Here is a 24650-nt window from a genome sequence, read left to right on the forward strand (position 1 = left end):
CAAATCTGCTTGATTTTGGGCGTCTGAGCACGTTTTCCTTAAATATTTATTGCTTTCTTAGATTTAGTGTAGATTAAAGCTTTATCATGTTTTGCACTTACTTTTCACTATGTTTTCTGCCCTTTAATGATGCTTCTTGTTTGCCCTTTAATAATGCTTATGTTTTTGCTTATAGAGTTGCTCTTTGTGATGTAAGGGTTACTAACTCCCAAAGTTAGTTTTTCTTCTATGATATTTAACTTACAAAAAAAAGAAAAGAGTTGCTCTTTGTGTTGCTAATGGTGAATCTCAGTTATGATGTTTGGGGGTTTTGCTCACTGCATTAAAATAAGTCGATTGGAAGCTTCAAATACAATTTCAAGAATATGTCTAATAACTCTTCTGATCATGTACGAGTACATCTTTCTCCGGGAGATAACAATCTAACAAAATGGTTAGCTTACATACCTAAACCATTCTTTCTTCAGTTTATTCGTCCCTTATTCATACATGTATTTATTCTTCACCAATTGTTCTTTTTTTTCTCTTGTTGGATCTTTTGGTCTTATTTTCTGACTGTATGTCTTTCTATGAGTGTTTATGATAATTATGTAACTTTGATTTTCCATTAATAAAAATGAGTTATCTTCTATAAAAATAAAATAAAACAACTTAAAAACTTATTTCTCATCCTGTCGCAGGTAGTCATATATGGAATTTACACTTCTATGCTCTACGCAACAAAACAACAAATGCTAATTGTACCAAGTAGACCAGGGAGTTAAATACTAGAGACAAGTGACTGCAGGGGAGAGTCACGGCTTCCACACAGACGAACGATAGTTCAATTTTGTCTTTTTTATGGACACGTGGTGATCTAAGCAAAATGTACAATTTACATACATATAGGTCCCACAAAAATCTCCCCAGCAAAAAAGCATGCAGCAGAAAGCGTGAGAAAAAAGTGGGCCCACATGTCCTTTCATCCTTCGACGCGCCTCAAACGCTCTCTCTGATGGCCCACCACCAGGAACAACGAAGCGTCGAGGTTGAGGATTGATGATCTTCTCCCGGGCCCTACACCTTGTCAGGTTTTTGGTATACTGTACTCTTTAGTGGATTTTCGAAATTACCACAACACCCTTCAAACACCGTTAGTTCTCATCCCCAACTGTTCACACCGTCAGATCTGTTAGTTAGTTAGTGTTGGACCGACATGGAATGATACAGCCAATGAGGTTCATGACACATATAGCTGGCAAGATACATAAAATACAAACAGTTGATATGCTGTTTCATGTCTTATTGTATTAGCTTACTGAGACCTGATCTCTCATTTAATTCTTGTGGTTGAGAATTTTGACCTGTGACTGATGTGATTTTATGGGGGGTTCGCTGGTCAGAATCAGTCCTGATTATGTTGACCTTTTTTAACCTAGGACCCTATATTTAGGGTAACAGGAATGGACTACTGTGTGTGGCACTGATGCTAGTATTATTGATGTACTGTTCTAAATTTTGCATAAAAAGTCTGTCTACACAATTTAATATTCAATTTAAAAACGTAGGATTTCAGGCTTTCAGGTCTACTTTGACGGCTTAAAAACCACAGTATTGACCGCTACTCCCCAAAATATCCCTAATTAAAAATTTAGAAAGGATCAAGTTAGTACAGGCTCCAGAGATATAGAGATACTGTATATGGTTAGTATTGTCTAGACTAATACAACAACAACCTCGGTTCGGCCATTTCATACTGAAAAAGCGAGGGAAAGTAAATAACCAAATATGCAGTTCCCGAGGTTATTCTCGTCATCTTGGGAGAAAAGTTTTATCACTTTATTCAGCGGTGTCATAATTTGAAGTGAGGGTAATTCTGTAAATTTGGAACGGGAGATAAAAAAAGGTTTTCCACTACCGCGCATATTACCTTTTCTTCAAGTGGGAGCAATACTTGATATTCTGACACCGATAAGTGACAAAATTACCCTCATATTCTGTTGTTTTCGAGTTGGAATCCAAAGCGTTAAAACTTGCACGCTCAACACAAATATATTCATTGTTTTAAGAGAATTACTTCCAGTCTCCTGACTCTCCTCGCGTTAGGTAAAACCAAAACTGGACAAAATTACCAGATCACCCTCATTCATTGGATCGTTGAAATTCCAATGAAAGGTGAATAGGAGGATAGATAAGAGTACATGTCCTCATCTTCCATCGCAATATAAAAGTTGGACAGCGGGAAAATCAAACATTCCAATTACGAGTATGAAGATGCGTCTCCTCCATTACTTTTCATGTAGGTACAAACTCTGTCATCATTATTGATATTCATTTTCAACGGGAAGTAGAAGAGTTGCAGAGAATTGTAATCTGATAGACCAACCAACTCTCAATAATTTCTTATCAATCTAGTTTATTTGACATAATTGTACTCTACATTGCTAATGTCCTTATAGAAAAGAAAACAGAGATACATATAAGAAAACACAAGCTGTATATGTACGTACTTGCATTTGACTATCATGGCTAACACCCATACTTGGACATATTTTACGTAACATTTTATAATAGAAATGGTCAACTAGCTACAACACATCCGAAGATTATTGGGGAGGTGATAGTCAAAGGATCATGCAGAAATCAAGTGGATGATGATCTCAACTCACCATCTAAATAATGGTTTAAAACTTGCATGGTTTTTATAATATAGATTGATTATTTTTTTTCTGTATCAATCATATATTTATATCCAAATTACGAGATTAATCTAATTCTAACTTCTTCTGTAGATCTATTTCTAACTTAGGCAGCCTGAACCCTTTTCACACTAGCTAGGTGAGGTGAGATCTTAGCAGTGTTTATTAGAGGATCCTAGATGATTTTCCGACAGGTCTTTGAACATTACAGATAACACTAAACGGTGCCAGATGAATGAAAGAAAAGGACATACCAATGGTCTAGATGTGGTCCTATAATAGCAGTTGCAGTTGTAGTCGTAGGCTGAATAGTAATTCTCAGAATAATTAATCATTAAATAAATTAAATAGAAAAAGTTGAGTTCAAAATACTTAGCTGGATAACATAATAAAATTGATTATCAAGGTTAAAATGGGAATATAAAAAAAAAACAAATTATAGGGTGGTGGTTGATGAATTGCAGTCATAAAATCATTTGTATAATTTTGGTTTCATTTAAAAAGTTAATTATATGTTTTATTGAAGAAGCTTTTCCAACGTCTTGCTTTAAAAGAGACACCTAACGCGAATATTTCTTCTTTTCTTCTCTCAGCCCATCAAACCTAAGCCCACCACCATCACCACCACTCTCACCACCCTCTCTTCCTCCACCATTTCTCTCTCTCTCTCTGCAACTGAAAAACTAAAAAGGAAGTACAAAACAAAGAAGAAACAACAAGAAACTTCAAATAAAAGGAAACCACAGATTCTTCCAACTCCTCAACACGATCTCTTCATTCTTGTCTTAGCAACTGTTTCTCTTCTTCTTCTGGAATTCTCTTCTTTTGGATCTACGATCACTTCATCACTTACTGAAGAAAAACTGCATTTCCCATTCAGGTTTGTTTGTTTGATTCTTTCTTATATTGTTTCTTATCCTCTTATCATCTCCATTTTCTGTTTATGGATGTATTTTTTGGACTACGAATCGTTTTTGGTTTTTGAAAATTGTTTTTATCTGGTTCATTTCGATTTCCCCCCTTTTTATTTCAATGCAGTGTGGATTAAGGATAAGCTTTTTCGAGATTAATGCCGGAAAATTTGGATTTATTTATTTCCATTTTTTTGGGTTCTACATTTTCAAATTTCATTTGATTCAAAGTTTTACTAAATTAATTACTTCAACTCTACTGTTCTTTCACTGTTTTTTTTTTCTCTCCGGGCCAAAACTTTCCTCTCTGTTACTTTTTATTGTCTGGTCTGATTATATTGCTTCTTTTGGGTTACATTTTTAAAGTAAGCCAAGAATAAAATTCTCTATGAATTGAATCTTCTCTGTTTTTTCATTTATTCCTCTCAGAAGAAGTGGACTTCTTTCAGCTTAATCATGTCCTTTACTAAGGAATTGTCTGGTTTTCCTTTAATATGATTGTGATGCGCTATTAATTTTAGCATACCTGTTTTCTGATTTGCAAATTAGGAGTTGATACAAGATTATGTGAATTGATTTTTTAAATGGTTGTTTTAGTCCTTTTGTCCTTGAAATTCTTTTGGATCTGTACTGTAGTCATTTCTTAATCTCAGATAGTTCTTTCAATTACCTTTGATTATATAGGCATTCATCAATGGTTTTTCTTTTCTTTTTTGTTTTGGGGAAATGGGAATTGATATTCAGTCGATTCCTTACGAGTCTATGCCGATCTCTCGTTTCTGTAAGATTTTATGTCTAAATGGAAAGAATACTAATCAGTGTGAAATTGCATGGCTGGTTGTTGGCATACATTAATTCAAAAATTCGTGGCATAATTTCTCAGAACAAGATTAGATGTACAGGGAACCATGAGGGAGTCTTAGACCTGATTGGGATTCATTAAGATCCTCATAATTTGATGTTACTGATTTAAATATTAGCCAAAAACATAGATACACTATGAATTTTATTGAGGTTTAGCTACTTAAGTAGAGGTAAGCTCAACAATTTGTATCAGAGCTGCTATATTCACCCATTCTATGGGCTGTCAGTGAAGGAAACTTGCATCAGCTGATGGCATGTAAACACTACCATGTACTGGTTCTCTAAGGATTTAATTTTGAGAACTCGTTGCTGAAGAGTGTTGCAACTCCTTTTTTTCTATTTTCTTGAATTATGGGACCTGTTTTTTAATCTTCTTGTAATATGACATGTACGCTGTTTTTTGACAAGCGATGGACATGCATTTTAGACTTTTTAGTAGAATGTTTCTTTTGTTTTGAGTTATCCTCAATGCTCATGAATTGTGTATCCTACTTAGCCCTATGACTCTCATTTCCTTCATGTCCTTGGTTTTTTGATTAAGTGTCTTTTATTCAGATTTTCAGGCCATAGCTATATAAAATGGACCGTCGTAGTTGGCCGTGGAAGAAGAAATCATCTGAAAAGGCAGCGGATAAGGCAGGTGAAAAGGCAGCAGAAAAGACAGCCGAAAAGACAGTGTTGGCGCAAGATACTTCTAGTGTTACTTTGACATCAGCTGGATCTCGAGAATCTCAGGTTGGACTACTTAACAGATTATATATGGATATCTACATCAAGTATCTAGTGACAAGTAGAATAAATTTTTAAGTTTGTAATGTTCAGTGGTTGGTCATTCACATTAGTGATGAAGACATGGGAATTTGCTGGACCTAGGGTTAGGCAGTTTGGTGAAAAACTTAGTTGTTGCTGTTGTACAAGGAATTAATGTTTAGGTGAAATACTGAAAATCAAATTAAGCATTTCTAAGTTAAACAAAGCTAGTTGAGCCCTTAAACCATCAAGATAGAGCCCAGTTTGTATGAATTAACCTCCCAAATTTCACTCTATGGTTTGGTTCCGCGGATCTCTATTACTGTTTTTGTTTGGTTTTACGTAATGTGTTTGGCCAAGATCATGATTACACAACCATTTCAGATAAACATAGTTCTACTTTTTTAAGTATTTGGCAGATGCTCATTGACCATGTTTTGTATTTTGATATTACAATGCTGTGTACATAGTTAAGGTTCATGCCAAGATCATGATTACACAACCATTTCAGATAAACATAGTTCTACTTTTGTAAGTATTTGGCAGATGCTCATTGACCATGTTTTGTATTTTGATATTACAATGCTGTGTGCATAGTTAAGGTTCATGCCAAGTTCATGATTACACAACCATTTCAGATAAACATAGTTCTACTTTTACTAGTATTTCACAGATGCTCATTGACCATGTTTTGATATTACAATGCTGTGTACATAGTCAAGGTTCATGACATGCTTGATCACAAATCACGGAGCTAATTATTGCTAACTTGCATTTTCATTTCGGTGTTGTACGTGGGTTAATTGTCGTTTTTTTAACCTGCTTCACCTTGTTACAGGACATTCCAAAGAAACAAAATTATGTTCAAATATCTGTGGAGTCATATGCGCGTATGACTGAATTGGAGGAAGAAGTTAAGACAATGAATGATCAAGTTACGACTCTAGATGAAGAAGTTCAGGCATTGAAAGAGGAAGTTAGTACACTAAATGAGAAGCTCTCCTTAGCTGAGTCAGAAATGACTACCAAGGAAAATCTTGTAAAACAGCATGCAAAAGTTGCTGAAGAAGCTGTATCAGGTATGCATCACATACTTCCATTATGCTTTGTAAGTATGTCCAGATTTCCCATTTTACACTATTCTCATTATCTATAAGAGAAATCTAGATGTTTGTAATAATCATTCTTATAAAGCTCACATTACACAATGGGGAGATATACTACAGTTCTTCTTCTTGATCTCTAGTTGTTCAGACCTGTGGTAGTTTCTAAGAGCTGATCTTATTTATATGCCGCAGGGTGGGAAAAGGCTGAAACGGAAGCTGCAAATTTGAAAACTCAACTTGAATCTGTCACACTCTCGAAGCTTACTGCCGAAAATCGAGCATCACATCTGGATGGTGCTCTCAAAGAGTGCATGAGGCAGATCAGGAATGTTAAGGATGAACATGACAAGAAACTGCACGAAGTTATTCTCAACAAAACAATTCAGTGTGATAAAATAAAGTTTGATCTTGAAGCAAAGATAGCTGAGTTTGATCAAGCACTCCATAGAGCCTCTGGCGAGAATGCCGCAATTTCAAGGTCATTGCAAGAGCGTTCTAACATGCTCATGAAGATCAGTGAGGAAAAATCCCAAGCAGAGGCTGAAATTGAACTCCTAAAGGAAAGTCTTATGTCATGTGAAAGGGAGATTGGCACACTCAAGTATGAGCTTCACATTGCATCCAAAGAAGTTGAAATTCGAAATGAAGAAAAGAACATGAGTGTGAAATCTGCTGAAGTAGCCAACAAGCAGTATTTAGAGGGTGTCAAGAAAATAGCCAAGTTAGACGCAGAGTGTCAAAGATTGCGGGGTCTTGTTCGGAAGAAGTTGCCAGGGCCTGCTGCGATGGCCCAAATGAAGTTGGAAGTTGAGAGTTTGGGCAGGGATTATGCAGAACCTCGATCACGGAGATCCCCTGGTCAGAGTCCTATTCCAAATATGGCTTCAGTGCCCGAAATTTCGCTTGATAATGTTCAGCAGTGCCATAAAGAAACAGAGTTCCTCACATCACGTATGTTAGCAATGGAAGAGGAGACAAAGATGTTGAAAGAAGCTTTGGCAAAGCGTAACAGCGAATTGCAGGCTTCAAGAAATATATGTGCTAAAACAGCAAGCAAGTTGCGGAGCTTAGAATCACAAATGCAGGTGCTTAGCCAGCAGAAGAACTCCCTGAGGTCAAATGCTGAGATTCTTGCGGGAGGCTTCTCAACTCATAATGCGAGCAATCCACCCAGTCTGACCTCAATGTCTGAAGATGGGATTGATGAAGAGGGAAGTATTGCAGATTCTTGGGCGACGGCATTGATTTCTGAACTCTCACATTTTAAAAAGGAGAGAAGTGTAGACATGGCTAACAAGACTGAAAGTGCTAATCAGTTGGAACTGATGGATGACTTTCTGGAGATGGAGAGATTGGCATGTATTCCAGCAGACTCAAATCGTCCACCCTCTGTTTCACCCGATGTTGTGAACCGTGAAAGTCAGCCTAGTCCGGGTTCATCTAACCATGTATCTTTGAGTGAGGAATTACCCGAAGTAAAGCTTGCATCCAATGTAAATCAGGACCGATTATCAGCGCTTCAGTCAAAGATTTCTGTAATATTTGAATCTGAATCCAAGGGTGGTGATGTGGGTAAGATTTTAGAGGATATTAAAAGTGCTGTACAGGATATACAACTGTCTCTGTCACAACATTCTTTATCATATGCTTCGGACAAAGAACAATCTGCAAATGTTGGTGGCAACCAGCAGGTTTGGCCCGAAGATAAAAGTGAAGCTGGCGAGAATGTGGTTTCTTTGCCTCAAAATAGTATATCAGGAACTGGAGTTGAACGAGTGATAGACCAAGAACTGGCCATTGCCGTTTCTCAGATTCATGATTTTGTTTTGGCAGTTGGCAAAGAAGTTACAGAAATCAATGGCACACCCACTGATGAGCATGAATTAAGTAAAAAAGTTCAGGATTTCTCGAGCTCTGTTGATAAAGTTCTATGCCAAGAAATAAGTTTGGATAACCTTGTTCTCGAGCTTTCTCATGTTTTGGCAAAAGCTAGTGAACTTAAAATCAAATTGCTGGGTTACAAGGGAAATCATGAAGAAACCAACACTTCTGATTGTGTAGACAAAATTGCATTATCAGAAAAGAAAGTAGTTCAAGATGACACAGTGAGAGCGAATTTCGCCAATGGCTGTGCTCACATATCTGATTCAACGTCTGATTCTGAGGTTCTTCGAGAAGAAAGTCCAGGCATTGATTTGAACATCACATCAAGCAAATGCTCATTGGAGGAGTTCGAACAAATGAAATTAGATCTAGAGCGTACAAAATCTCAGTTACATGAAGCTGAGCAACTTCTGACAGAACTTAGATTACAATTAGCATCTTCAGAGAAGTCATATAGCTTGGCGGAAACTCAGCTGAAATGTATGGCGGAAGCTTACAAGTCTCTAGAAAAACGTGCACAGGATTTGGAGGTTGAGATGAATCTTCTTCATGAAACAAATGAAACTTTGAGCAATGAGCTTCACGAAGAAAAGGAGAGTCATCAGGATGCCTTGGCCAAGTGCAGTAGTCTCCAGGAGCAGATAGAAAGGTTAGTGCTAAATTTCTCACTGTATATTTTGAACGACTTCCTTGAGTCAATTATAACTTTTTGGTCAACATCGCTGTCAGTCATGGTGATTCTGTTTTATATGTCTCGGTTCTCTGTAGTATCTGATTACATGTTTGTCCTGACCTATTTTTTCATCTCCTTTTATTTTACATGGGTATGTTTTTGCTTAGTTTGTGGTTTTTAATTTAACACGTGTTTTTCTTGTTTCTGTGAAGGAATGACAGCTGCTCGAGGTGTGAATCATCTGCAGTTGATGAAAAAGACAAAGCCAAACAGGTACATAATAAGTTTTCCTTTGTTCACCCATTGAGAATTCAAATTTCTACACATATTTTCACTTCCCCCTCATAGTGTGCATCAGTTGAACTTAAAGAGCTAGAGACAGGCTATCATACAAGGTTCTTGTCAAGACCTTAGTGATGTTTCTATGATTTTGAAAACTTGAATCTGTTTCTTGTAGAGCATAAAGTTTTTGTGGATTGTAGGAGTTTTACTGTTAGTAGCAATGAGTCAATCGAATGCCGTACTCACTATAAGAAAGCTCATTATATTTTTCCTTCACGGTCATTTTCTCATTTTTTTTTTTGGCTAAACAAACAAATTTTCATTCAAAACCCAAAAGATTACAAACGAGTGAAGTCAGACAAACCTGACAACACAAGCGACAAAAAAATTACAGCTCATCTGAATTTGAAGTATGAATTAGATGCATATTTAAGACAAGTTAAAAAATCTGGCCTTGTAAAGTACAATATTAGACGATCTTAATCCAAAATTACACCTCTCTTTGCAAGCCGATCAGCAGAGAAGTTCACTTCTCTGTACGAAGGTCTGAATTTGAGACAATCAAACTGATTACTTATTCCTCTCCATCTTGCAGTGAAGCACCAAGCAATATCATTCACTGTAAAACTATGTATAATTTACTTTGAGTCAGACTGTACCTTCACTGTCATTGTAATTATCTTCATTGATATAAGCTACATTCTCTACAAGAATGTTTGAAACGATCGTAAAACTGAAGCAATTTTCTTTTGTTGTTGCAGGAGAGAGAGATTACAGCTGCTGCTGAAAAGCTTGCAGAATGTCAGGAAACCATATTTCTTCTTGGTAAGCAATTGAAGTCCATGCGTCCCCCATCAGGAAAAACAGCGTCTCCATTCAATGAAGATTTTCTGGATGAGGTAACTAGCCCCAGAAGCCTCGAGCCTAACAGCATGTTTAGCTCGCAAGATTTTGATGCTGAAATGGAAACTACTTCTTCATCAAACGGACCTAGAGCAACTCCTGGATCCCCACCAAATCCGTTGGATGCCTCATATGCATCCGAGACAGATTCAAACCTTTACTCAAGATCACCAGTCAGCCGCCCGAAACATAGATCTACAAGATCTTCATCTTCTTCTTCTTCCTCACTGCCAACACCGGAGAAACAGCCACGTAGTTTTAGCAGGTTCTTTTCAACTAAGACAAGAAGTGCTCAATAGCAGGCTTCTACTGTTCATCCATCAGCGAAATTATGATGTCGTTGAGTTAATAATTCACTTAAATGGAAGTTTTTGTAGATAGACTTTGGTCAGTTTGTGAAGACTCAAGTATTTTTACTTCTGAAAAACGTAATCTAACAGTTGAAAGTATTAGACGACTAAGCCATGGACACGGAGTAGGCAACAGGTGTACATTGCATGATGCTGGCAAGATTTCAAGTCCGACAACATCTCTGATTGTGAATTTGCCATGTGAAGTAGTAATGCATCATTTTGAGAATAGTTTTTGAGACCTTATGCCTTCTCCAGCTTGATATACACTTCAGAAGGGTTTTTATATAGTGATGGTATTAGACTAGTAGTAGTATCTACAGCAAGTCCTTGTAGTGTTCTGTTATGATTTTCTTTTCTTTTCTTTTGTTGGGGTTGGAAAGGTTTGTATATGATCTTCATTATCTTTTCCATACATGATAATGTATTTTTTTCCCTTTTTTGAAAGACAAAAAATGGTTAGTTTGATTGTACTTGAAAGTGAAACAACCCTTATATATGTTTAACAAATTTACATAATTGCTTGCAAATCCTTACATGTTGCCATGTTGGATTCCTTTTTCTTCTGGAATGCGATAATGGAAGTGGAAAGTATATTGGTCCCTTTTGCCTGTTCAGTTCAGTTATGGAGTCAACATCAGTTGGTACCAAAACATGATTAGACTGGAACTCGAGTCAGTAGGGTTACTTTTAGATTTGGGTAAATCCAGATTCAGATCCATATCCACATGCAAAATGGCCCAACTCTCTCTTACAAGGTTGTCTATCCCCCACTAATGTACGGAGGGTGCCTTAAAAAGTTTCCAAGTCCATTCAAAACAGCTCATGGATTGAGGACTAATCAGAAAAAAGATAAACACACAAATCTGATTACTCTTCTTTATCCCCACACATCAAACAACAGTTCATAAAGTTCTTCCTTATCATTTCCATGGCTTTCAATTATCAACTCAATCTCTCATTATCCAACTATCATCTTTTAAAACAAATTAACAAGAATGCTACCAGAGATTGTCAAATTTCACGTGATGTACAAGTACAGAGTGACAACTCAACTACCCTTCAACTCCTCACATTAAAACTCTAGACTCTAAAGTAGACTTAACTAAGTGAGAAACAAAAGTAGTATTCTTTAGATTTTTTGCGACTCGCTCAAGAATCACGGAGCTAGATAAAAGAATATTTGGAATGATTTTTCTTCCTGCATTATTGCGACTCCGATATGTTAATGTTGACGCATCAATTGATCAATAGAGCAAATAGACGTGGTGGAGAAACAAAAAAGCCAGTTGGATGTATGAATAGACTTGCATAGTTGCTCAACTGATCGTATGTTATGCTCACTTAATAGTACATAAAATTGGTTAAAAAGATCAAAATCAACAATTCCTGGGTGAAATGGACAGTTAAATTTTGATACTGTTTAAATGGACAAAAACGTAAAAATAGGTAGGATGTAACCAGTTTCATCGTGTCAATTTTCAAATATTTTTTCTTATTTTTAATTTCAAAGGATGTATCCAGTTTCATCCTTGCTATTTTTTAAATTTAAGCCAAGATGAAACCAGTTTCATCCTTACTATTTTTTCTTTTGGCCATTTCACCCAAACTATTTTTTACTCGTTCATTTGAACCGTGATTTAAAAATATTTGGACAAATGACCCATTTTCCGTTAATAGTATTACGTATAGCTAAGTCAGATAAGTGAGATGGTCCATGTCACATGGGTATGTACCAAATGTTCCTCAAGCTTGGAGATTCTAACTGTCCACTGATAAGTACACGCTATATTGGTACTTGGTAGGGTAATGTCATCACATATTCACATGTCAATCTTATGCCCCCACAAAACTCAATTACCCCTGGTTTCACTCTAAGCCAGTAGATTTCAGGACCCAACATTTTCCTCAAAATATCTCTGAGCTGTGTTTGAGTTTTTTCGTCACAGACACAGACTGACTGAAGAAATTAAATAAGTAAGTTGGGAGTTGCAGTGCAGGATAAGAAGTAGGTGTGTGCAGGATAATAATAATCAATCAAACTAGATCCACTGACAGTACAAAGATACGTAATTTCACGTACTTTTTTTTTTCTTTCTTTCTGAATATGACATGTTTGTCCTTGGTTCTGTCGTAAAAGAAAAACCGGGTTCTTTCTTCTTGATTAGTTTGAAAAAGACTAGTAATATCTTCTTTTTTCTTTTTGTTCTTTCATTCATTAATAATCATTAACAAAAAAAAAAAAAAAAAAAGTGGACCACTTTCGTGAGACAGAAAACGGTCCTATTCTGGTTATTCCTTCGTTCTTCAGTTTTCACCTCCTCCTCCTCGGTAATTTGCAATTTGCATTCTCAATACATAATAACTATGTAATATCGTCTCGTGATCGCGTTGTCATCGACTATTTAATTCCGATACAGTTTGTTAATTGTTAATAGGTTCTTACTTCTGATTGAAGTCACACAGCTATACAAGTATATAGATACCTTCACGCAAATTTAGGGAGTTATGTGTTAGCTTTGTGCTGCCTACCCATCACTTGGTCACGAGCATATTAACCGATTTTCATGCAGGATGAACTAATTGATTTTGAGTTGGATGTCGATATTCTATCACTTTTATCGGCTTGGCTGATCACTCTAGATAATTTTTTGGACTTGACAAAAAAAACTGTAAATAAGAGATTCTTATGGTTTAGAATTCAGGGTTTATGGGTTAAAATTTCTTTTATAGCAGACTGAAGGACATGTAAACCGAAACGACAGAATAAAAACCGTACCATGATGTGCATAGTTTTGTTTATGTAGTGTACTTTTATCTTATTATATCTAGTTGCGCTATATTCTGTTCTATCTACTATTCACGGAATTCTTTGAAGGTTATTATATGGAAAAAATTTTCAAAAATAAATCATTATTTGGAAAGACAAAGAAGATGGAATGTCTATTTTACTGTTTTTAGGTTTTACGAAGGATTTCGACATAGTAATAATTACTATTGTGTCTGGGGCAAGGTTGTATCTGCTGGCGAATTGCGTGGTGGTTCGAAATAGACGAAGATCGAATTAATAACACGATAGAGACAATTTATAAAATAAATAAATTTTTTGAGTCAAGAAAAACGTACAAATTTTCTCAACCAGGGAGGTTGCCATTTGAACTCTAACACAAGTACCCTACAGCTTAACCCACCTCCCAACAGTGGTGGCTCTCCGTGTTTAGTGCTTACCTATATTATGTCCATTTCTCACAACCTAATTCAGAATTTAATATGAACTAACTTGAGCAATAACAATAACAACTACAACAACAGATAGAGAGAGCCAAAAATAAAATCAAACAGGGTGTTGGAGATGAATAATATCATCCATGCAGGATGCAGAAATATTAAATACGTGACCCGCAACTTGTTTCTTTATATCTTCTAACAGATCTACATGTTTCAGATTTTTTCACCTTTTCTTTTGTATTCTTTGCCAAAAGTTACAGCTTGGGTTTGTATGTCTTGATCGGAAAAAAGAAAAAAAAAATCTGGTATACCCTCATAAGAACTTTAAAAAAGATTTATCTTCGTTAATGATTACTAGTTGGAAACCTAACAAGCTAAGTTCCAACACCGGATTACTGTACAGGTTACTGTGGTAGCTAGCCTACCAGCGGATAATTTATTCTTTGGAAATGAATGTAGATCCCTCCTCCATTACTATTGCCATGAACCCACAAATCACATTAGTTAGCTAGTTTCATGTGTACTTGTTATTTGCCATAGTTACAATATCATTGCAGGCTAGCTGGAAATGTAGAAATCAATCAACCATTAATAGCAAGGTATATAAAGAGTACAATGATGGTGTTCTTAATTAGTAAACGTCCCTAGCTAAACTGATTTGTAATTAATTTGATGTAACATTCGACCAGATGACTTTAGGGAGAACACATGGGTTTTGCACGGAAAAGTGCTTAAATCGGGTAGCTAGCTAGCCAGTACTAGCTAGAGGGACAAGACATGAAAGAGTAGCACGGAAAATTGCCACGGATAACTCTATAATGGAACTGTGAGTAATATTGACAAGACATCAAAGAGTAGTACTGGAAGGACAAAAAGAACGTGAAAGGCCATATGATGCATTGCATCCCACCGCGCGCCAGAAATGCACTGCTGCTAATAGTATTATGGACATTCTCTCTTTCTCGACTAGTAACTATCTGAAAGCAAATGACTTGTACATTTTTCTAGTAAATCTGCATGTGAATGACAGAATGAGAGATCGATATATACTTGATCATTTCATCTGTAAAGGGAAGGAGGACATATTAAGGTCTTATTTGCGTTGATACACATGCACCGAATTGATTGCATGTTTGTGGTAGGCCTTAAACTAGCACGGAGAGCACGAGTCTAATATTCATCAGAAGTATCGTATCGGCTGTATTGTGTACAGGAATTTCAGAGTACTGTTGATACACATGATTTTGAAGTATTTTGTCGAGGAGGCAAAGTATTTTTACGTATATATACACTTAAATAAACCCTATTTTTCCATAAGAATGTACACCACATTATAGCCGGGGACAATGAGACAAATAGCACGTATGAAAACAGGCAATAAGAGCTGGGATTATTAGCTTAGGTTAAATATGTATGTAGTTGTAGGCATATATGGTATGGGATGCCCGTTGTTCTTTCTTAGGTTGTCCATTTCATTCGTTTATCCCATCTCTCCATCACTTAAGCTAACTTAGTATAGTATTTATTATTAAAAAAGAATGCAAGGGAACTGCCCATGTTTGATTTTTCTATTCTATCAAAAACAAACATTTGGACTTGTCCCTCAATTATCAAGACCCGATAAAATAATAAGACAGAGAAAGAGATGGGAATGTGAAAGAGATTTTGGATCAAGTGAGTTGAAAGATAGAGAAGATATTCTTTTGGGGGTTAAGCAGTTTAGATCGATCAGTTGAGGTGGAGAGGAGAAAAAAGAAGAAGAAAAGGGAGGTATAGATAGCAGTTATTGATGATCATGAAGAGCTGCTTTCTTCTCTCTGGTTAATAATTGAATGTTTGATGTCAGAGAAAATGAAAATATTTTTGCATGTGTGGTTGCTAGCAAAAGAAGGTGGTGGTGTCTAAGTAGGGAAGGGGAAGGAAATGAAGATTTGAAGAGAAAAGAGGAGATCTAGCGCTTGGGACCAGCTCATCTTGAACCAGAGGCTGCAGCTTTTGTATCTCTCCATCTCTCCCTGGTCCTGTCCTTAACTCATACATACTCATTACTCATACATACGCAGTAAAGAAAGTAGCTACGTACTTTGAGACGTATACATTCTTATATACACACAAAAATATGAACAAACTAAATAAATTCCAACTTTCTAAGTGATCAGAAAGTTGAGTTGAAAATGAAAAGAACCAAAATATGTAGTGAGTTCTCAAAAGTGTCGGTTTGGTTACAACTTACACAAGAGAGAACCAGTCCCCGTGCATGCCCATATCCATGTTTCCTTGAGATATATCTCATCATTTTTTCCATTAAAACCCTGCATATGTGTACATATACATACCTCTCTAGCTAGGGGATGAGATGATACGGGACCAATTGGTTCCATACTCCACGGTAAAGATAAGTAGATGTTGCAGTCAGATCACACTATCCTTACTGAACTCTAGGAAATCTATAATGTTTGAGTAGCCCATCTTTTAGTTGTTAATTTGGAACCCAAAACTACTCACATTGTACATGAGTTTTTTTCTTTCTTCATAGATAATAGTAATATGTACTCCTCCTGTTTCTGGAAAACCGATAGTATCTTTTCTAGAGAAATCATGGTAGTATTTTCTGGATTTTTTCAGTCTCATTAAAATCTATGAGATTATCTCGCTAAAACACATTTAGGTATAAGATTGAGTACATGTGGATTTGCATTTTGCATAATGACACACTTTTTTTCTCCAAGATGCAAAAAACATGTGACACTAAATTTATCCGTATTCCATTTGGCTTGTTCGTTTTTGGTATATTTACCTTGTTACTTTCTTTGGTCATAACCGTGAACTTTTTACCCCTTCAAATGTCATTCATTCGATCATCAAAACGGTCCTGTTCATTATCTACACTCTCCTCTACAGATAAGTACTAGCTGGACCACCAAGTACGGTATCTGAAGATAACCCGAGTTATCCTGAATTGCCACATGTCATTCATTCACATATATGAGATCATCTTGGTGGGGCCTGCCAGATGGAACCCTGAGCGGTTACAAACTCATAGTCCTTAATCCCACGTTACGGAGGTTGTACGTTTAAAGTGGGTCCAGTAGATGAGATCACCACCGTTCAAGTTTCAAGCTGTAAGCATCTTGGACCTACCGGCACAAGCCTTGAGAAAAAATCCGTCATGGATTTTCACATGGATAAACAGTTATACGAGTGCAGGGCCAGTCAATACAGGGTGCCACCACCCGACCACCGTAATGTACTGACTCGGCCGAACGTGTCAGACTTGCAAGGGATGAAGAAAAAGTTGCAAAATGATGTGCTGGATCAAAAATGTTTTTCGAGTGCTCTTGAGTGAAAAAAAAAACTGACTAAGAACAGCGGAATCTAATTTAGGTTTCCAACTTCTGAATTCAAATATTAGAATCAGTTATTTATATTAATCTAATGATCCCAACTTCGGACTTAAAATTTGAGAATCAGTCATCTATTATGCTCTTCCTGTGTCATTGTTATTGTAGTATAATGATAAAGTCACTGAACGATGATATCAATGACTTGAATTCAAAACTCGCTAGCACCAAATTCTTTATCGACCAAAAGAGAAATGATCCCTGTTGAGACTTGAATAGAAAAAAGAATACCTCTGCGGATTGAGAGCCATCTTTTGGTTGACTTGAATTCAACTCGGGTTTTAAACGTAAAAAATATCAGAGAAACAAAAGCCACCGAAGTGAATTATAGAAATGTGATACAATGACTATGGTCATAAGGTTTTTGGTTGTGACAAAATTACTGTCTGATGGCTTGATCAGAAACCGTTTTCCAAGTCAGACATGAGTTGAGAACATGAAAAACGAAATGATGGCCTACTTGTATTTTAACACTTCTAACTGTTTTAAATTTGAATCATTCAGTTTGATTTTCGAGTAGTCATGTAAACTGGCCCATACCTCTACATACGCATACTGATATGCACATTTGTTTTGTATGTTCAATATATTTTGTTCTTGTTGTCTGTATTAACTAACTCTTGAAATGACTAGACAAACTCAAATATGTTTCTGTTTTTGTTTCTACTTCATCAAATCATCAAATTTGGAGAGAAGAAACTAATAAGAGATTTGTTGACAGAAATGGAACAAAATGAATAATTTACTTAAAAATAATTATCATTATCATCAGTCATCACTTACAGGGTACAAACAAGCACCACGGCAAGGAAAATATACAAGCTTAGAATCTTAATCGAAGTCATTACAACCCAGATGAACAAAAAATCTTAATTAATTAAGAAGAACCCCATATGGAAGGGGTAAAAAAGAAGCTAGAGAACTGTCTAGCTAAGAGGCTAAGGTGGAGGAGAAGTAACAATAAGTTTGATGAAGTTTTGTTGAAGATTGTGATCAGAATTTATCATCATCAGCTAAAATCTTTTTCTTCTTCATCATAAACAACCTCTCCTCCTCCAAAAACAAGAACAACCAAGAATGCATGTACATCTCATCTATGGAGCATCATAGATGTTAAAGATCGAAACACAACTTCTTCACAAGGAATAGTAAGACCCATTTCATGATCAAAGCCGAATTCTTCTTCAGCTCTTTGGAGTAAGATTTGGAATTCAGGATGACTCAAGAATGAAATTGGAACAATGAATCTACTTCTTTTCTCACCAACATAAACAGCAAAATGACCCTTTGGTACATCAATTGGTAAACCTTCAGAATCATCATAACCTCCAGATTGTTTCTTTCCTAGACTTGAACATCTCTTTAGAATTTGTTTTATCACTGCTGCTTGTGTTAGCTTGCTGTTTGATTTCCTGCTGATTGCCATTTTCTTTAAAATTAGAGAAGAGCTTGTGGTTGTAGTAGTAGTTAGGAGGATGTGTTGATAGATAGAAGAGAATGTGAGAAGTGGTGATGAGAAGGGAATGAGGGGATGATGCGGGTATTTATGGAGAGAGCTCTAGAGAGAGATCTAAAGACTTAAGAGAGGTAGAGAAACAGAGTCATGTGGTGTGTGGGGGCAGAGAACAGACCACGGGTGTTTTGGGTTTTGCAAAGACATGCAGGGAGCTAACTCCATTCGACTTAAGACCAACATGGCCCCGTTTCTCTATCTCAATTAATATTCAGGTTTGGTAAAAACCAAAAACTTCTTCGTTATGATTTGATTTCCCATTTTGTCTCTCTTTGATATTTTTTTTTCCTGCAATTTTTTTAAGAGTTTACACCATAATGACATCTGGAATTTGGTTGGGATGATAATCTCAATTCTCCAAAACACATGTCTGCGTTCTAATCCTTAAGATTGGAAAAACAGACAGGCCTAATTTTCTGGTTCCCTGGCTAGCTCATTTTTAAAAATTTCTAGAATATATAACTCTGTTTTTTTGACTAGTGCTGTGTTGTAGGTTTAAGTGGCTCAAGTTGCAAGAACAAGAACCTAACTTCCTTGCATTACATGGCAGTTTCTTATTTTGTGTGTTCTGTTAAGGGATTGAGTATAGTTTTCTTAGCTATTGTTGCCATCTTTTTATGTTTGTGGTTGTCTGTATCAAACACAAACACGAACACATTCTCCTACTTCTTGATCACATATAAAAAAATCTCTATCCAAATCAATATTTCTATATTTAGTAGTCTGTTAATAAGTCTTTCCAATTTCAGGAAAAAAACTCATCTTTTTATAACGGTTTTCGTTATTTTTGTCTAATTAATTGTGTTCTCACCTTCCCAATAAACAACTGGTACTGTACTGTACAGTACCAATAACACGCACCCTTGTGTTGTGTGGCTAGATTTTTATTGGTTTTGATTTGCGGATTCAGTGGACTAATGAGGGGTCAGTAATGGGTCAGTGTTGTATCGAAATAAGAAGCGACTATTGGCGGCCAAATTTATTGGGGAGTCCAGATACACAAGGCTATTGTGGATGCCCTTAAGAAGTGGACTATGGTGGGTGCTCTCTTAATAAGGTTAACAAGATCAACGATCTAAATCCCGGATTAATAATTTGGTGAATTTTTTGAGAATGACGGAGGTCTTACACGTAAATTATATATGTACATCTGAATATCGGATGATTTAAATAGTGAATAAATTTGGATTATTATTTCAGACGTATTTTTGCTTACAAAATGAGTCATTGAATTTGCAGATATCCACATGTACGTCTTTTTTTGTTGACACATAGGGTTGTAAATTGCCACTTAAAATGTGGAACAACGTTACAACATATTTTTACGAGCTAGATACATGTTTTGTTTTCCCTCCAGGATAAAAACCGACAATATCATCATGACAGGATTGACCAAAGAATTCAGATAATTAAGTTCTCGAGAGACAGAAAAGATATTGTTTAACCATTGAACAAGTTGTAATACCTTGATCAAATTAAAAAATATACTTCCCATTTTTTAAAAATAGACTTGTTTCACATGTAATTTGTACATGGAATAAGCTTATCTATTTGATACAGAGATAATATTACTTTTTAAGAAATTGTTAATGGCGACAAGGAAAAACAAGTAAATTTGAAATTGTTAGATTTTTTAAATTTATTTTCGCAACAGCTACGTAAGGGTTCATATAGGCTTAGATGCTTGGTCAGACGACATGGTACAACAAAGCACCAAATCAGGTGAGCCCCCTCGCAGCAAAGGTCGAGCTCTGTCCGTCCTATTCTTTACTTGAATAAAGCTCGAAATTGCTAAATCACATGGTCTACATGCATGAGCCAAGAGCCCCACTTTGCCATTCTCTCATATTTTCTTGACTAGCCAAAGTTTAGTGACATGCTATTATTACTTACTGTAATATGTATGTGTTTGTACACAAATTACGTACTTTTAAATTCTTTTACAACTATAAACATCAACGGGACATTCTACTTTAATTAATTCCATTGATCCATCACCTTCATAACCAGCCAATAAGTCCTTATAATATAAATAGTTCTTAATTTGGTCTTATTATAGATTAAGTTGGAAGTGGCTAAGATCAAGTCAAATGAACACTAATAATGAACTAGTTTTATTTAAGATAACGTGATATATGGGGATAATAATTAACAAGTGATCCCCCCACCAATTTAATTTGTCCTACTAAGAATAATGATAATAATCCTTGTCCTCGACTCCTTGATCAATATCGTTCCATGCTTTAGTTGCTCATAATATAAAAAATTAATTAAGATGATCATTTTATCATCAATTAAGCCACTACTTATAGCGTGTTTGGATACAAATCTATTTTTGACTTGTACTTTTCCAGAAGCAGAAATCAGAAGCAAAACAATTTTGCTTCACAAACAGTTGCCTTTTCAATTTCTAAAAATCATTTTGAAATTCGGCACAAATTTTTGATTTTTCGACTTTCAGAAATCGAAAAGCTACTTCTAATGTGTTGTCCAAACATGCTATTAAACTTATTGTTGAGCAAACGCAGTAAGTAGTTTTTCTGCAAAGTTGACGTTAAGGTCGACCAATATTACTAGTTAAACTGCTAGTTCTGTATACATGTACATGTACAAGTGGTCCTAAGGTTATTGAAATCAATTATGAACCACTGGTATCTTAGCTAGCCTGGCTTTGAAACAGAAAAGTCATTTCCCCTCCATGCATGTTCTAAGGCTCATATTCAGATTTCACCCAAAAAGGTAGTAAATGCTCTAAATGTAGAGATGCCCTCTCTTTCTCATCAAAAGGACCTTTTCACGATCTTTAAATACGAAATGTTTTTGTACTTTTATACTTTATACCAAATATCATACAACACGGTACAACCAAATGGTTGTAGTGTATACATTTTCCAAGTGAATGTCGATCAATGATTGTATAGATCCACCGAAATTTGAGACTGAATTTTGTACAACTTTTTTGGTGAAGAAAATACGAGATGACCCACCATTGCTATTAGGTCCACCGCAACTAAGTTTGAGTTGGGTTTTTTGAAAGCTAGGATCAAAATATATAGGAAGGCAAGTTTATGGATTTGGAAATCAAGTGAGTAAGTTGATGGTGACTTTTCTATTTTCTCCACCACAAGAATCCCATGTTACTCTTGTTCCCTTTCAAAGACGATTTCTATTTCTTGTAATAGACGGGATAATATCAGTCTTTGCTAGTGTCAAGAATTAGTTGGATAGTTTGATCAGATATATACTAAGCTACTAACTAAAATAAATTTATTAAGAAAGAAAAATCAAACAAAAATACTATGAGGCTCAAAATTTGGACTGCTAGGAAGTCATCGTTATAACTCAAAATACGGCCATGAGTCAAAAATGTGCTAACTGTTCTTAAAATATGTCCTTTTTCGGTTGGTCGTGTTTTTTTAATCCCCATACAATTGATGATGGTGAATTTCGAACTCAAATTACTGATACTACGATAAAAATCTGACCATTTATCATTGAGCATTTATTTCGAAATTCCGATAATTTACCATTGAGATCCATTTTTCTCCCAATGACCCAAAACTCTTTATTTTATCAGCTACAATCAGAAGTTACATTGTGATCCAAGTTTATAACCCAAAACTTATCTCGTGATACAAAGTTTCTTTAAAACCGAAAATTTACCTATATTACGTGACAAAGTATCTACCCCTTGATAACCAAACATATTTTTTCTAAGGCGAAAATCAAAAATTTCTTCATGGCCAGATGTTGTCATGTAACCAAATTATACACTATCAAGTAAAAACTGCACTTCGACACACAGTTTTTCACGTAACACGACTGATAATCTAGCATGTAAACTATATGTATTATTTTGGCCAAAAATATGCATTGTAACCTAAAATTTGCTTAAAGACCCAACGCCAACCAAGAATAAATATTTTCGGGTGACCCAAATTCATATTGAGCCGAAATTAATCCTTAGCCAAGATCTGACATTGTAAGACAAAATTCACTTGGTATAACAATATATATATATATATATATATATATATATATATATATTGTTATATTCATATATCGCCAGGATTGTATAAAAAACCATCCCAAATCTTGAACCAAACCAAACCAAACCAAGAACCGGACAATTTATCTAATATTTTGTGGTGATTTTAGTATAGTAAAACCGTTAGGTGTTAGTTTGGTTCTATTTAACCCTAAAGCCAAACTGAAAACCGTTGATTCAAGTCGTTTCATGTTGGTCATTATATAAATTTCATTTAGGACCTTTATATCTTGATCTAACTTACTTAATCTATGATAAATGCTTAATTTATATATTTGTAGTATCAAATTCATACTTGTTTTCGTTAAATTTCTTGTATTTTACCTTGTGTTATTATTTTTTTTCTATTTTACATCTCATGTTAGGTGAACCATCCAAAATCAGTGGAAATAACCTTATATTACTTAAAGAATGAAGTACTATAAGTGTAGGTGTAGAAGAATCCAAGACCAAGTGAAGCGATGAACATGCGACAAAAGTTGAGAGAGGAAGAGAAAAAAGCCTGGTCAGTCCACCAAACAAGCTAACCAAGATTTTTTAACCTCAATCTTGTAGAAAATTCAAAACAAATATAATGGACCAAGAATCACTCAATTCCGATGTAAAATGATGAAGTTATGAGTAAAAATGTAACCGGCTTGGACTTGGTTTTGTTGCCGGTTGGGCATAGTTGGGATTGTGCATGAATGAAAAGAAAAAGCACTCTGGCGCTTATGTTTGGACGAGATCTTGCCCAAACTTGGGTATTTTGAATTTTGATGCACAAACTTGTATACGAGTATTTTTCTAATTTGCGGTTGGTTTTTAATGTGATAACGATTAAGAAGAAGTTCAAAAGCCTAAATAAAGGGGAGCCAACTTATACACATATTGGTTTACCCCTTTAAAGAGGGAAACTATTTTTTTTCCTGCTCAATATATGTTGTGGGTTCCAGTTTGAGTAGCTAATTCTTCTATTCGTTGGGATGTATGTGGTTGTCAATTTTAATATCCATAGTCTCTTTTATCATTTCTATTTTTTGATATTATAATCAAATGTTTGTTTGTTTATAATGCATACTAAGTGAATATATGTATTCATATCTGAAGCTACTTAGGATTGTTAATGCGCAAAAGTTAACATTTATTGATTACAAGTAGCATAGTGCGAGTACTGATGATAGTGTTATTTTCTCATAATTGCATGTTAAATCTGACCTTTATTAAATGGATTACTTGCAGTACTTTATTGCATTGATTAACTTATTTCATATATTTTAATGTTCTTAGAGGGTTAAACTTGATAGCATGATACGTTGAGTTATGTTCTAGGTAAAATTCGTATATACATCATCGTGATGTCTGATGATTCAAGAAAATTAACAGAACATACTCGCGATGAGGTTCACTAAGGCTCTTGGTGTAATAGAGAGTATATTAACTCTAATCGTGAACATGTTTGGAGATGGAAGATGAAACCCCCAGCTAACCGGTATGTTCCAATTTTCTGCTTTAGTTTAATTAGGTTAATTTATCTTAAATAATTCTACAAACCCCTGGTAACTTAAGAATTCAACAACAAAATACAATTTCCTTCTCTCTGTGGGAACAAATCCTTACTTGTTATTATACACGTTATTGTAGAAGAGAGTATAGAAAACATTTTGACTGGTTTGTCACCCATCATCCCACGACTCCTTTACTACCCCATTGAGTTTGTTTTTTTTATATATGTGGACCAGGTAACAACACCACTTTCGTTCAAAATCCTCGTGTAAAGGTCAGATATATTTAGGAATCAATTAAATTACTATTATGACAAGTTTAATCTTGAAAAGTTGAATTGTAGGTTGCTCGGAATTTTTTTTTTTTTTGATAGGCTGGAAAACTGCAAAACCACCGGATTCTGTGGGTAACTAACATGGTTAACCTAGTTTGAATAAGTTGAGCTTGAAATTTGCATCGCATGTTCTTTTCAAAAACTTGAATCACGGATTTAGGAGCTTTAAAATTTGAGAAATAGTGTATAAGTAAAGTGGAAAGTACACACTTAATTAGAACCGATTTAATATCTTTAGGA

General features: G+C 35.5%; 2 protein-coding genes across 2 annotated transcripts; one reads left to right on the forward strand and one right to left on the reverse strand.

Annotated features, from left to right (window-relative positions):
* The first annotated feature begins 3239 nt into the window (after window positions 1–3239).
* On the forward strand, window positions 3240–10907 carry LOC113289905 (filament-like plant protein 4). Its single transcript, XM_026539342.1, has 6 exons — window positions 3240–3558; window positions 5009–5188; window positions 6042–6282; window positions 6502–8842; window positions 9079–9139; window positions 9910–10907. Exons 2-6 carry the CDS (start codon window positions 5033–5035, stop codon window positions 10348–10350), a joined length of 3240 nt encoding a protein of 1079 aa, XP_026395127.1. The 5' UTR covers window positions 3240–3558; window positions 5009–5032; the 3' UTR covers window positions 10351–10907.
* Window positions 10908–17754: 6847 nt separating this feature from the next.
* Window positions 17755–18729, reverse strand: LOC113289915 (auxin-responsive protein SAUR50-like). Its single transcript, XM_026539346.1, has one exon. It carries the CDS (start codon window positions 18454–18456, stop codon window positions 18121–18123), a length of 336 nt encoding a protein of 111 aa, XP_026395131.1. The 5' UTR covers window positions 18457–18729; the 3' UTR covers window positions 17755–18120.
* Between the last annotated feature and the right edge of the window lie 5921 nt (window positions 18730–24650).

Source organism: Papaver somniferum, chromosome 1, assembly GCF_003573695.1.
Source record: "Papaver somniferum cultivar HN1 chromosome 1, ASM357369v1, whole genome shotgun sequence".
Lineage (NCBI taxonomy): Eukaryota > Viridiplantae > Streptophyta > Magnoliopsida > Ranunculales > Papaveraceae > Papaver > Papaver somniferum.